Source organism: Coregonus clupeaformis, chromosome 12, assembly GCF_020615455.1.
Source record: "Coregonus clupeaformis isolate EN_2021a chromosome 12, ASM2061545v1, whole genome shotgun sequence".
NCBI classification, from domain to species: domain Eukaryota; kingdom Metazoa; phylum Chordata; class Actinopteri; order Salmoniformes; family Salmonidae; genus Coregonus; species Coregonus clupeaformis.
In genome coordinates, this window is record NC_059203.1 from 3,650,503 (window position 1) to 3,665,921 (window position 15,419).

General features: G+C 43.7%; 1 protein-coding gene across 8 annotated transcripts in view; it reads left to right on the forward strand.

The window, feature by feature from the left end:
* Positions 1-15,419, forward strand: part of LOC121577957 (serine/threonine-protein phosphatase 4 regulatory subunit 1) — a 57,164-nt gene that overhangs the window by 19,319 nt on the left and 22,426 nt on the right. For 7 of the 8 annotated variants that reach the window (XM_045223663.1, XM_041891960.2, XM_045223664.1 and 4 more), the window contains exons 11-17: positions 3,715-4,181; positions 4,442-4,806; positions 7,629-7,715; positions 8,583-8,768; positions 9,426-9,587; positions 10,802-10,902; positions 13,921-14,041. In XM_045223663.1, the coding sequence (XP_045079598.1) occupies positions 3,715-4,181; positions 4,442-4,806; positions 7,629-7,715; positions 8,583-8,768; positions 9,426-9,587; positions 10,802-10,902; positions 13,921-14,041 (1,489 nt within the window). The remainder of the gene's footprint in view (positions 1-3,714; positions 4,182-4,441; positions 4,807-7,628; positions 7,716-8,582; positions 8,769-9,425; positions 9,588-10,801; positions 10,903-13,920; positions 14,042-15,419) is intronic. The other variant, XM_041891961.2, reaches the window with a different exon arrangement.

The window sequence follows — 15,419 nt, forward strand, 5'->3', positions numbered from 1 at the left end:
ATAGTCTCCAGTGTAGTGTGTAATAGTCTCCAGTGTAGTGTGTAATAGTCTCCAGTGTAGTGTAATAGTCTCCAGTGTAGTGTAATAGTCTCCAGTTCAGTGTGTAATAGTCTCCAGTGTAGTGTGTAATAGTCTCCAGTGCAGTGTGTAATAGTCTCCAGTTTAGTGTGTAATAGTCTCCAGTGTAGTGTGTAATAGTCTCCAGTGTAGTGTGTAATAGTCTCCAGTGTAGTGTGTAATAGTCTCCAGTGTAGTGTGTAATAGTCTCCAGTGTAGTGTGCAATAGTCTCCAGTGTAGTGTGTAATAGTCTCCAGTGTAGTATGTAATAGTCTCCAGTGTAGTGTGTAATAGTCTCCAGTGTAGTGTGTAATAGTATCCAGTGTAGTGTGTAATAGTCTCCAGTGTAGTGTGTAATAGTCTCCAGTGTAGTGTGTGATAGTCTCCAGTGTAGTGTGTGATAGTCTCCAGTGTAGTGTGTAATAGTCTCCAGTGTAGTGTGTAATAGTCTCCAGTGTAGTGTGTGATAGTCTCCAGTGTAGTGTGTAATAGTCTCCAGTGTAGTGTGCAATAGTCTCCAGTGTAGTGTGCAATAGTCTCCAGTGTAGTGTGTAATAGTCTCCAGTGTAGTGTGTAATAGTCTCCAGTGTAGTGTGCAATAGTCTCCAGTGTAGTGTGTAATAGTCTCCAGTGTAGTGTGTAATAGTCTCCAGTGTAGTGTGTAATAGTCTCCAGTGCAGTGTGTAATAGTCTCCAGTTCTCTTTATTGTGTTCCGGTCATCTTGTCATTCTTCATCACCGTTGTGGAGTTCAATGGCTGTGCAGGTGCCTTATTTTGCGCAGAGGGAGGGAGCTCCTGTCTCACTTTGTTCATGGTGCCGGCATTACTTGTTTTCTTTGCAAGCAATACAATAGAATGGCCCGCGCTGTTCTTCATTCACAATTGATGATTACATAATTATGCATCGTTCGCTTCCCCTCGTTCATCAACTCACCAATTCTCCCCCCTTTTCCCCATCATACTTTACTTAATTTATTTCATCTGTTGTTATATTTGTGAAATTAGTGTCGGTATATTTTCGGTTCAATTTTGAGGCAATTATCGGGGTGATTATCAGCTGGGCACTTTCAACTGTTGGGAGAAGGAGTGGAGCAGGCCCTACTGTTGGGAGAAGGAGTGGAGCAGGCCCTACTGTTGGGAGAAGGAGTGGAGCAGGGAGGGAAAACCATTCAAATAATGACATGCCCTCCTAAAACTCCAGTTCTGTTTGTGATATTAAGATTCTAACACCGACAGTGTGTTACAGTGAGGGAAAAAAGTATTTGATCCCCTGCTGATTTTGTACGTTTGCCCTCTGACAAAGAAATGATCAGTCTATAATTTTAATGGTAGGTTTATTTGAACAGTGAGAGACAGAATAACAACAAAAAAATCCAGAAAAACTAATGTCAAAAATGTTATAAATTGATTTGCATTTTAATGAGGGAAATAAGTATTTGACCCCTCTGCAAAACATGACTTAGTACTTGGTGGCAAAACCCTTGTTGGCAATCACAGAGGTCAGACGTTTCTTGTAGTTGGTCACCAGGTTTGCACACATCTCAGGAGGGATTTTGTTCCACTCCTCTTTGCAGATCTTCTCCAAGTCATTAAGGTTTCGAGGCTGACGTTTGGCAACTCGAACCTTCAGCTCCCTCCACAGATTTTCTATGGGATTAAGGTCTGGAGACTGGCTAGGCCACTCCAGGACCTTAATGTGCTTCTTCTTGAGCCACTCCTTTGTTGCCTTGGCCATGTGTTTTGGGTCATTGTCATGCTGGAATACTGTTATGTGAATTATTTAACAAACTATTTTAGTGTCTCTGTGCGTCTCCCAAAAGGTTGTAAGTCTTTTGGGATTTAAGTAACGGCCAGAGTCCCGGTCTGCATAGTCAGAGATATTTATTCATTGAGAATTCTGCCATCACAATTTCAGAGTCCATCTTTTATACTCATACGTCATACAAAAATAAATCCCTCCCCTCTGTAGGCGGGCTGTAGTTTTCCACTCTAAAACTGCTCTACTGACCTTCAGTTCACACACACACACATATACACACATGCATACACACATACATACACACACACACACATATCCTACTCCCTGCATTACTCAGTTATTGCCGTTCTCACAATATTCTGCACCATGTTTTCATAACAGTTTCTCCCCTCCCTAAATTGGGAGGCCTCTTTATCTTAGTTTCTCAGTTGTCTTTGTTGTCTGGCCTAACTCTTACTCACATTGCTAAATAGTGGCTCAATGCCATAGCCTTTACTGGTCCTACACTCACACATTTCTAACACATTATACACAGTTTCAGGGTGTAATAATTAGTCATTAATAATTAATCTATCAAATACCCATCCACGACCCATTTTCAATGCCCTGGCTGAGGGAAGAAGGTTCTCACCCAAGATTTGACGGTACATGGCCCCGTCCATCGTCCCTTTGATGCGGTGAAGTTGTCCTGTCCCCTTAGCAGGAAAAACACCCCCAAAGCATAATGTTTCCACCTCCATGTTTGACGGTGGGGATGGTGTTCATAGGCAGCATTCCTCCTCCTCCAAACACGGCGAGTTGAGTTGATGCCAAAGAGCTCGATTTTGGTCTCATCTGACCACAACACTTTCACCCAGTTCTCCTCTGAATCATTCAGATGTTCATTGGCAAACTTCAGACGGGCATGTATATGTGCTGTCTTGAGCAGGGGGACCTTGCGGGCGCTGCAGGATTTCAGTCCTTCACGGCGTAGTGTGTTACCAATTGTTTTCTTGGTGACTATGGTCCCAGCTCCCTTGAGATCATTGAGAAGATCATCCCGTGTAGTTCTGGGCTGATTCCTCACCGTTCTCATGATCATTGCAACTCCACGAGGTGAGATCTTGCATGGAGCCCCAGGCCGAGGGAGATTGACAGTTCTTTTGTGTTTCTTCCATTTGCGAATAATTGCACCAACTGTTGTCACCTTCTCACCAAGCTGCTTGGCGATAGTCTTGTAGCCCATTCCAGCCTTGTGTAGGTCTACAATCTTGTCCCTGACATCCTTGGAGAGCTCTTTGGTCTTGGCCATGGTGGAGAGTTTGGAATCTGATTGATTGATTGCTTCTGTGGACAGGTGTCTTTTATACACGTAACAAACTGAGATTAGGAGCACTCCCTTTAAGAGTGTGCTCCTAATCTCAGCTCGTTACCTGTATAAAAGACACCTGGGAGCCAGAAATCTTTCTGATTGAGAGGGGGTCAAATACTTATTTCCCTCATTAAAATGCAAATCAATTTATAACATTTTTGACATGCGTTTTTCTGGATTTTGTTGTTGTTAGTCTGTCTCTCACTGTTCAAATAAACCTACCATTAAAATTATAGACTGATCATTTCTTTGTCAGTGGGCAAACGTACAAAATCAGCAGGGGATCAAATACTTTTTTCCCTCACTGTATATAGACATATTTAGTAAAAATGAAGGACAGAGGGGCGCATGACTTAAAAAAATTACAGAGTAATAAATAAATAAAATTCACAAGCAGTCAAAATGACTGATTTAGCGGTTCTAGTGATAAATGCGTTTGAATTAAAGTTGTGTTCAGATTTTTTTAAATGCGTTTGAAATAATGTTGATATACTTTAAGCGGGACACAAGGGGGCTCTCTGATATTTGTTGGCTCTCTGTTGCAGCAATTCCCCCCTCTGTATCGAGTCCTCCATGCGCTGCTCCTCCAACGGCCACAGAGTGAGACCCTCGAACACACCCATTAACCAAGATGGCCGCTCCACCCCATCCCTAGAATCCATGTCCAGGGGGGACAGTGGCAGCGACTCCACACACACTCCTCCCCGAAACCGACACGAAGGCCAGGTGCACAACAACAACCCTCCTCCCACAAACAACAAAAACAAGGAGACGGCACAAACAGACCAGAACTTTAACTCTTTCCACTACTGGAGGCCTCCGTTAGCGGATATCAGCCAGGAATTGGAGATGCTGAAGTGCCAGGGTCCTCGGACTCAGACAGAGGGAGAAAAGGAGGAGGTGGTGGGGCTAGAGGACGGGGAGATGACCAGTCTGCAGCCAGCAACCAGCTCTCAAATCCAGAAGGTGTTGGACTGCCTCCAGCCCCACATGGACGACCCTGATGTACAAGGTGAGGATTGTCAAAGGTTGTTAATTAAGTTATAATAAATCAATAAAATTGGTTCAATCATTTAGGACAAATTGTGTTTTATGGTGACACAATGGGCTGGATATCATCCAACCTTCACAACATTATTTAACACTCACTGAATTTAATAGTCTGGACATTTGGGAGTTTGAACATGACCTGTGTATTCACGACCGTGTGTGTGTGTGTGTGTGTGTGTGTGTGTGTTTTTTTGTGTGTGTCTTTCCACATGCGTCTCCCAGCCCAAGTACAGGTGCTCTCGGCCGCCCTAAAGGCTGCCCAGCTGGAGAGCCAGTCTGAGGAGGAGGAGATGAAGGGTCAGTCAGAGAGCCAGTCTGAGGAGGAGGAGGAGGTGGAGGGTCAGTCAGAGAGCCAGTCACCAGAAGATGGGGACAAGGAGTCCTCCCAGAACAGATTGACCACAGAGGAGACACAGACACCTGAGCCACCAACCAAGCAGGCCAGGGACCCAGAACCTACAGAGGAACAGAAAGAGAACAAGGCAGAAGAGGAGACTGAGAAGGAGTTGGAGGAGGAGGCAGAGCCTCAGGAGTCACCCCCCGACTCGCCTTTCCTAGTACGGGATGACCCGGACCACAGCAGTATGGTAAGTCAAAATTACTTTGATGAATTGCTTTTTGACAATTAGAGGCTATATGGAACTTTGACACCATTAAAGAGACTATATGGAACTTTGACACCATTAAAGAGATTATATGGAACTTTGACACTGTTAAAGAGGCTATATGGAACTTTGACACTGTTAAAGAGGCTATATGGAACTTTGACACCATTAAAGAGACTATATGGAACTTTGACACTGTTAAAGAGGCTATATGGAACTTTGACACCATTAAAGAGACTATATGGAACTTTGACACCGTTAAAGAGACTATATGGAACTTTGACACTGTTAAAGAGGCTATATGGAACTTTGACACCATTAAAGACACCATACTCCCGAGTGGCGCAGTGGTCTAAGGCACTGCATCGCAATGCTAGCTGTGCCACTAGAGATCCTGGTTCGAATCCAGGCTCTGTCGTAGCCGGCCGCGACCGGGAGACCCATGGGGCGGCGCGCAATTGGCCCAGCGTCGTCCAGGGTAGGGGAGGGAATGGCCGGCAGGGATGTAGCTCAGTTGATAGAGCATGGCGTTTGCAACGCCAGGGTTGTGGGTTCGATTCCCACAGGGGGTATAAAAAAAAAAAAAGATTTAAAAAAAGTATAATAATAATGTGACTAAACTGTAAGTCGCTCTGGATAAGAGCGTCTGCTAAATGACGTAAATGTAAATGTAAAGAGACTATATGGAACTTTGACACCGTTAAAGAGGCTATATGGAACTTTGACACCGTTAAAGAGACTATATGGAACTTTGACACCGTTAAAGAGACTATATGGAACTTTGACACCGTTAAAGAGACTATATGGAACTTTGACACTGTTAAAGAGGCTATATGGAACTTTGACACTGTTAAAGAGGCTATATGGAACTTTGACACCGTTAAAGAGGCTATATGGAACTTTGACACTGTTAAATAGGCTATATGGAACTTTGACACTGTTAAAGAGGCTATATGGAACTTTGACACCGTTAAAGAGGCTATATGGAACTTTGACACCGTTAAAGAGGCTATATGGAACTTTGACACTGTTAAATAGGCTATATGGAACTTTGACACCATTAAAGAGACTATATGGAACTTTGACACTGTTAAAGAGGCTATATGGAACTTTGACACCATTAAAGAGACTATATGGAACTTTGACACCATTAAAGAGACTATATGGAACTTTGACACTGTTAAAGAGGCTATATGGAACTTTGACACCATTAAAGAGACTATATGGAACTTTGACACTGTTAAAGAGGCTATATGGAACTTTGACACCATTAAAGAGACTATATGGAACTTTGACACTGTTAAAGAGGCTATATGGAACTTTGACACTGTTAAAGAGGCTATATGGAACTTTGACACCATTAAAGAGACTATATGGAACTTTGACACCATTAAAGAGACTATATGGAACTTTGACACTGTTAAAGAGGCTATATAAGTCGCTCTGGAGCGTCTGCTAAATGACGTAAATGTATATGGAACTTTGACAATGTTAAAGAGGCTATATGGAACTTTGACACCGTTAAAGACACTATATGGAACCTTTGCCTCTGGGGGTGCTCTTGAGCCAAAAGGGTTCCCTTAAATGAAGAGAAATATGGTCCAGAAGTTACCTCATTATACCGAAAGGGCATAACTCCCCATACCCATAAGTAAAACTCATATGTTGTTTGCCTAAAACTAAGGATTTGTGTGAGATAAAAATGTAATATTAAATGATTTATGTACATGAACCATACAGCCAACATTTGTAAAAAGTTAAGCAACTAAACTTTTATAGTATATATTTTACTCCAGTAAAGCCTGTCTCTGTTCCCTTTTGTCCTCTTTGTTGTCTAGCTAGCTTACTTCTCTCTATATGGGTGTATCTGAGCTACTTCTCTACATGTCTGTCTGTGCTAGCGGACTGGTATGTTTGTCTGTGCTAGCTGACTGGTATGTTTGTCTGTGCTATCTGACTGATAGGTTTGTCTGTGCTAGCTGACTGGTATGTTTGTCTGTGCTATCTGACTGATAGGTTTGTCTGTGCTAGCTGACTGGTATGTTTGTCTGTGCTATCTGACTGATAGGTTTGTCTGTGCTAGCTGACTGGTATGTTTGTCTGTGCTATCTGACTGATAGGTTTGTCTGTGCTAGCGGACTGGTATGATTGTCTGTGCTAGCGGACTGGTATGTTTGTCTGTGCTAGCTGACTGGTATGTTTGTCTGTGCTAGCGGACTGGTATGATTGTCTGTGCTAGCGGACTGGTATGTTTGTCTGTGCTAGCGGACTGCTATGTTTGTCTGTGCTAGCGGACTGGTATGATTGTCTGTGCTAGCTGATTCATAGGTTTGTCTGTGCTAGCTGATTGATAGGTTTGTCTGTGCTAGCGGACTGATAGGTTTGTCTGTGCTAGCTGACAGGTATGTTTGTCTGTGCTATCTGACTGATAGGTTTGTCTGTGCTAGCTGACTGATATGTTTGTCTGTGCTAGCGGACTGGTATGATTGTCTGTGCTAGCTGATTGATAGGTTTGTCTGTGCTAGCTGATTGATAGGTTTGTCTGTGCTAGTGGACTGATAGGTTTGTCTGTGCTAGCTGACAGGTATGTTTGTCTGTGCTAGCGGACTGGTATGATTGTCTGTGCTAGCTGATTGATAGGTTTGTCTGTGCTAGCTGATTGATAGGTTTGTCTGTGCTAGCGGACTGATAGGTTTGTCTGTGCTAGCTGACAGGTATGTTTGTCTGTGCTATCTGACTGATAGGTTTGTCTGTGCTAGCTGACTGATATATCTAAATGTGTATCTGCTCCCGTTGTTGGTCAGGAGTCGGAGCTGATGGAGAGCGCGGAGGAGGAGGGGAAGGAGGACTCTGCTTTCAACCAGGTGTGTGAGGAGAAGTCCAAGGTCCAGGTCAGTTAGTCAGTTCTGTCAAACACTGAATTTCTAATAAACCTTGTTACTGTACACATAGAGGGACATTTATGATCCAGTCAAGTCTGGGGTACCTTTTTAAGCTGTTTTGTCTGAGAATAGTAAAACGATCCAATGTCCAATGAATTGCGATTGACAAGATGTAGTGCCAGTGTTGCGGAACCAGATTTAGCCTAGTCCTGGTCCATTGATGGTGCGTTTGAGTCCAGGATGAGGCTTAAGCCTGGTACAGATCTAACAGCCAACATAAAGAGAGGCGACACAAAACAAGACAGAATAGAATTAGAATTTTGTGTTGTAAAACAGCTGACTCGAGATGGGCATTCAAATAAAAAAGGTTGAGCACAGTGCTGATACGTTGTAACTAAGTTGCTAGCTACTTGTAGCAAGGTATTTAGCAAACGAGTTTCATGAAATACATGCAGCCACTGGCTGGCTCACTGGCTCACTTTGTGACTTGACAAATAAATATTAGCAAGCCAGGCTAGCTAACTACAGCTATCCCCTCAGAAATGGATAGCTGGCTGTAAGCTTGGCTGGCTAAACACGGAACGTCAGCGCACTGTTCTCTTATTGGCTAACGGACACATCTCGTCTTTAGCTAAGATTTGACATGTGGAATTTTGGAAACTCCAGCATCCAACACGAGACGTTCTAAAACTACACCATTCAGATCAAGAAAACTTAAAGCAGTCCCTTCTCGTCTCAGCTGTTGAATGTGAATCGGGCTTTAGTCCATGTCTGGGAAACCAGCCCCCTTTGTCCTTTCTACTGAGTGCCGCTGCCATGGCTATGATAGTAACAGGTTTGAACCATTCTTCATACTCTTGTCCCCCCCCTCTCCAGAATGTGATTCCCCAGCAGCTGCTGGAACAGTATCTTTCCATGACGGACCCGGCACAGGCCCAGACGGTGGACACGGAGATCGCCAAGCACTGTGCGTTCAGCTTACCTGGCGTGGCCCTCACCCTTGGCCGACAGAACTGGCACTGCCTAAAGGACACGTACGAGACCCTCGCCACCGACGTACAGGTGGGTGCTTTTTGGCTTCACTCAAAAGGCTTTATTTTGTGTTATGCTGTTGGGGACCTGGGTCGTGTTCATTAGTTACCAAAACGGGCTGAAACAGGGAGGGAAAATGTTATGCTTGTTCAATAAGAAATGCCCATTTTCGTTTTCTGTTGCGTTCCCAAGAACACGACACCGGAAACTCAGGGTCTTCAATGATAAGTGCTTGGTTTGGAACGAAAAGTGAACAACACACCATGTATTGACATACTCTCATCACAGGAGATTGATACTCTGATGCCCGTCAGAAAACAACCATTACATTTGTTTGCAAATCCTATGCACGTTGCTATGCAAATGGCCAGTCCAGTGACTGCTTGGTCATGACGTAATATTTACGTGTTAGTTTGCAACCAAAAGCAATACAGCTTGTCATTTTCACTTAGAGGCTATACGGAACTTCAGTTACCTCAAATGTTTGCTTATTTCTGGGCAAATTGGATGGGACAGAGGTCGAGAGAAGAGAGTGTGCTGAAATAGCAGTGGCTATACTCCCATTTACCACCTCTGACCTGACAAAGGTCATGTTGGCTATGCTCCCCCTAATGCTCCCTAACATGGAAATGTCTTGTTTTGTGAAGAGCCAAGTTAACCCCCTGGCTGTACTCATTACCCCTATAGTGGAAGGTGCGCCGGACGCTGGCGTTCTCCATCCACGATCTGGCCCTGATCCTGGGGGACCAGCTGACGGCGGCCGACCTGGTGCCCATCTTCAACGGCTTCCTCAAGGACCTGGACGAGGTGCGCATCGGCGTGCTCAAACACCTCTACGACTTCCTCAAGGTGAGACCACGATACATGTAACGAGCAACTGTGTAGCGATTCTAAATCGGTAATCTACACATTAAAACGTTTGGTCCACCTGCTGTGCTGTTTTAATAGCCTGGTCCCAGATCTGTTTGTGCTCTTTTTGCCAACTCCATTGCTCATTGTCAAGCCAAACATTGACAATGAGTGACAAGGAGTTGGCATGATTGCACAAACAGACTGGAACTCAGGCTACCATATTACGTGTCACATGGTAAATCTAGAGTGGATTTTAAATTTAGATGGCTGCCTGACTTGACCTGTGTATTGGGTTCATATGGTTGTCATAGAACCGATTTGTCTTTCACAATAACAACATGTTTAGTCTATAGGTAGAGAGGCATTTTTCTGTCTTTTTACACTTGTTCCGTTTGTCTCCACTTCTTTTGATACTTGTGCCTTGCGTCACTAATGAATGAGAATTTGTTGTCCAGGGGTTTTGTAACGATGAATAATGCTAACTTTGGTGAGACATGATAAGGGTCGTTCCACCAATTTGGTGCCTTTTGAGATGTGTAACTTGGTAAACATATATATATATATATGTTTTGGTTTCACCCAATTTTATCATTCTGTCATAACAAAGTCATTTTCCCTTCTCAAGAGATTAAATAAAACAATTACTGAAGTAAGTGCCAAATAAAGTAACTGGGTTGACCGTAACAGGGTTGAAGATTTTATCTTAAATCAACCATAAATCCCCTCGTGACAGGGGTAATGGAAGCGTGTTGTATTGCAACAGGAATGGAAGCTTCACAAAACATTTTTCATTGTTAAAACATTTTTAGCTTATCTATCTATGGGTAACAGGGTTGACGTGTTATGCTCGACCCGCTCAGTTTTCCACCAGAAAATGGCCAAAAAGGGTAGAACCAGCTGACCTGTTGTTATACTATGATTTGACTATTAGTTAAATGTTTCTTGTGAAAACATTTTTTTTTAAAGGAATACTTACACCATATTATAACTAAAGTTCAGTTCACGTTACGGGGGTTGACCTTAAAAAAAGCGACAGATGTAAATGATAAACTAATCACATTAAATAAATCATTAAAATTCAATATCGGTGCACAATTTCTACTTAAAATATCAAAGGGATGCAAACGGCACTGTTTTGGTGGAACGACCCATAACTTGGATCTGTTGCTGTGGTGTTTCAGCTTTCTGTCTTCTGTCTTGTCTTGTGGCAGCTGCTCCATGCGGAGAAGAGGAGAGAGTACCTGTACCAGCTGCAGGAGTTCATGGTGACGGACAACAGCCGCAACTGGAGGTTCAGATACCAGCTGGCCGAGTGAGTCTCCCATTCATTTAGGTACCAGCTGGCCGAGTGAGTCGCCCATTCATTTAGATACCAGCTGGCCGAGTGAGTCTCCCATTCATTTAGATACCAGCTGGCCGAGTGAGTCTCCCATTCATTTAGATACCAGCTGGCCGAGTGAGTCGCCCATTCATTTAGATACCAGCTGGCCGAGTGAGTCTCCCATTCATTTAGATACCAGCTGGCCGAGTGAGTCGCCCATTCATTTAGATACCAGCTGGCCGAGTGAGTCGCCCATTCATTTAGATACCAGCTGGCCGAGTGAGTCTCCCATTCATTTAGATACCAGCTGGCCGAGTGAGTCGCCCATTCATTTAAATACCAGCTGGCCGAGTGAGTCTCCCATTCATTTAGATACCAGCTGGCCGAGTGAGTCTCCCATTCATTTAGATACCAGCTGGCCGAGTGAGTCTCCCATTCATTTAGATACCAGCTGGCCGAGTGAGTCTCCCATTCATTTAGATACCAGCTGGCCGAGTGAGTCTCCCATTCATTTAGATACCAGCTGGCCGAGTGAGTCTCCCATTCATTTAGATACCAGCTGGCCGAGTGAGTCTCCCATTCATTTAGATACCAGCTGGCCGAGTGAGTCTCCCATTCATTTAGATACCAGCTGGCCGAGTGAGTCGCCCATTCATTTAGATACCAGCTGGCCGAGTGAGTCGCCCATTCATTTAAAAACCAGCTGGCCGAGTGAGTCTCGCATTCATTTAGATACCAGTTGGCCGAGTGAGTCTCCCATTCATTTAGATATCAGCTGGCCGAGTGAGTCTCCCATTCATTTAGTTCAGGGCCAATCTTTCTCATTCATTTAGAATGGAGGCCTCCTGATTTCTCCCAATAGAGGGCGCACTTGCCACAAGACTGTGATGGCATGCACCATTTTAGTAGTCCACTTGGATGGGACTTCCAATGGATCACAGAGTCCGATCTAGGTCAGCAGGATGGATCAGCCAATGAATTATGCTCCTTAGCAGGATGGCATATGACAGTAAATTACTAACATTGGGCCCGTATCCACAAAGCGTGTCAGAGTAAGAATCAGTTTTGCCTTTTAGATCGTAATAAGATGATATAGATATATAGATAGATATACAGTGGGGAGAACAAGTATTTGATACACTGCCGATTTTGCAGGTTTTCCTACTTACAAAGCATGTAGAGGTCTGTAATATTTATCATAGGTACACTTCAACTGTGAGAGACGGAATCTAAAACAAAAATCCAGAAAATCACATTGTATGATTTTTAAGTAATTAATTTGCATTTTATAGCATGACATAAGTATTTGATCACCTACCAACCAGTAAGAATTCCGGCTCTCACAGACCTGTTAGTTTTTCTTTAAGAAGCCCTCCTGTTCTCCACTCATTACCTGTATTAACTGCACCTGTTTGAACTTGTTACCTGTATAAAAGACACCTGTCCACACACTCAATCAAACAGACTCCAACCTCTCCACAATGGCCAAGACCAGAGAGCTGTGTAAGGACATCAGGGATAAAATTGTAGACCTGCACAAGGCTGGGATGGGCTACAGGACAATAGGCAAGCAGCTTGGTGAGAAGGCAACAACTGTTGGCGCAATTATTAGAAAATGGAAGAAGTTCAAGATGATGGTCAATCACCCTCGGTCTGGGGCTCCATGCAAGATCTCACCTCGTGGGGCATCAATGATCATGAGGAAGGTGAGGGATCAGCCCAGAACTACACGGCAGGACCTGGTCAATGACCTGAAGAGAGCTGGGACCACAGTCTCAAAGAAAACCATTAGTAACACACTACGCCGTCATGGATTAAAATCCTGCAGCGCACGCAAGGTTCCCCTGCTCAAGCCAGCGCATGTCCAGGCCCGTCTGAAGTTTGCCAATGACCATCTGGATGATCCAGAGGAGGAATGGGAGAAGGTCATGTGGTCTGATGAGACAAAAATAGAGCTTTTTGGTCTAAACTCCACTCGCCGTGTTTGGAGGAAGAAGAAGGATGAGTACAACCCCAAGAACACCATCCCAACCATGAAGCATGGAGGTGGAAACATCATTCTTTGGGGATGCTTTTCTGCAAAGGGGACAGGACGACTGCACCGTATTGAGGGGAGGATGGATGGGGCCATGTATCGCGAGATCTTGGCCAACAACCTCCTTCCCTCAGTAAGAGCATTGAAGATGGGTCGTGGCTGTGTCTTTCAGCATGACAATGACCCGAAACACACAGCCAGGGCAACTAAGGAGTGGCTCCGTAAGAAGCATCGCAAGGTCCTGGAGTGGCCTAGCCAGTCTCCAGACCTGAACCCAATAGAAAATCTTTGGAGGGAGCTGAAAGTCCGTATTTCCCAGCGACAGCCCCGAAACCTGAAGGATCTGGAGAAGGTCTGTATGGAGGAGTGGGCCAAAATCCCTGCTGCAGTGTGTGCAAACCTGGTCAAGACCTACAGGAAACGTATGATCTCTGTAATTGCAAACAAAGGTTTCTGTACCAAATATTAAGTTCTGCTTTTCTGATGTATCAAATACTTATGTCATGCAATAAAATGCAAATTAATTACTTAAAAATCATACAATGTGATTTTCTGGATTTTTGTTTTAGATTCCGTCTCTCACAGTTGAAGTGTACCTATGATTAAATTTACAGGCCTCTACATGCTTTGTAAGTAGTTAAACCTGCAAAATCTGCAGTGTATCAAATACTTGTTCTCCCCACTGTATATCCTAGATCAGCACTCCTACTCTGAGACAGTTTGTGGATACAGGTCCTGGTCCCAGATCTGTTTGTGCTCTTGTCCACTCCATTGCTCATTGTCAAGCCATACATGACAATGAGTGACAAGGACTAGGTTTTATTACTCTGTGCTCCCAATGCATATATAAATATTGTTGGACTCCTTTGCGGAGTGAAGATATCAGAGAAAGAAAATGTACTTTATTTAGGATGACCCCTATACTTCAGAGCCAGTGTGTGTTGAACAGAACGTCTTCATGTGTGTGTCCACAGGCAGCTGATCTTGATCATCGAGTTGTACAGCCACTATGATGTGTATAACTACCTCAGACAAATAGCACTGACCCTCTGCTCAGACAAAGTGTCGGAGGTCCGGTGGATCTCTTACAAGCTGGTAGGCATGCCGTTTGTACTTGAAAAAATGTGTTATTTTTTATTATACATTTTTAACATTTTCACGTACTCAGATTGTCCTGAATGATATGACGTTTGTGCGCACGTCTGTATTGTGACAAACTTCTGTGGAAGTGTACAGTCATCTCATCTTCATGCAGTGACCTGCTTTTCTTAAGAATGGGAAGCACCCAAATATTGTGTCGCAAATGGCACCCTGTTCCTTATATAGTGTTCTAACTTGTTCTCAACTGGCTTACCTGGTTAAATAATGGTGCTGAGTGATTAGTGCTTTTTGAGGTCGGTTCGATTCTTAAAAAACATAATCAAAGTTTTTGATTTTGGTTTCGATAATTGTACATTTTTTTATGCATTATTAAATAATTCAACATTCAATTGCCAAAACATTGTAAATATTCCATTGTCTGTTTCAGGTCCACATTGGGTTGACATCAATAGGAAATAACTATGAAATAATAACATATTTCATTATTGTATATTACTTAATTTTATTTGATGACTTCATTATTTTTCATTCCTTAAAGTCATCATCTCATCTCTGCTCAGGCAGTAGCAGCCAGCCAGCCAGCCAGACAACCATCTAGCGTTATCTCTATGCTCCGTCATACTGTACTGTCTTTGAGTCATCCTATTTAGCTAGGCTAGTGGCTAGCTGGTAGCTGCCTAAGTATGCTGCAGGCTGTCTGACAATATCATTTGACTAGCTCTTCAAAGTAGATGCGGCATACTTTCAAGACTGCTTATTACCAACTACTACAACTACCAATCGGGTAGAGCTACCTCACCAACTGTCTCTATCCTTCTCTCAATGGATTATGGTCATTGTATTTTATTACCACGTTTATGACGCGGCACTAGGTTGAATATTTGCTTAATGAAAACTACAACTCCCTTCAGCCCAGCATCCCACATACACTATATATACAAAAGTATGTGGACACCCCTTCAAATTCGGCTATTTCTGACGGGTGTATAAAATCGAGCACACAGCAATGCAATCTCCATAGACAAACATTGGCAGTAGAATGGCCTTACTGAAGAGCTCAGTGACTTTCAAAGTGGCACCGTCATAGGATGCCACCTTTCCAACAAGTCAGTTTGTCCCGGTCAACTGTAAGTGCTGTTATTGTGAAGTGGAAATGTCTAGGAGCAACAACGGCTCAGCCGCGAAGTGGTATGCCACACAAGCTCATAGAACGGGACCGCCGAGTGCTGAAGCGCGTAGCGCGTAAAAATCGTCTGTCCTCGGTTGCAACACTCACTACTGAGTTCCAAACTGCCTCTGGAAGCAAAGAACGCACAAGAACTGTTCATCGGGAGCTTCATGAAATGGGTTTCCATGGCCGAGTAGCCGCACA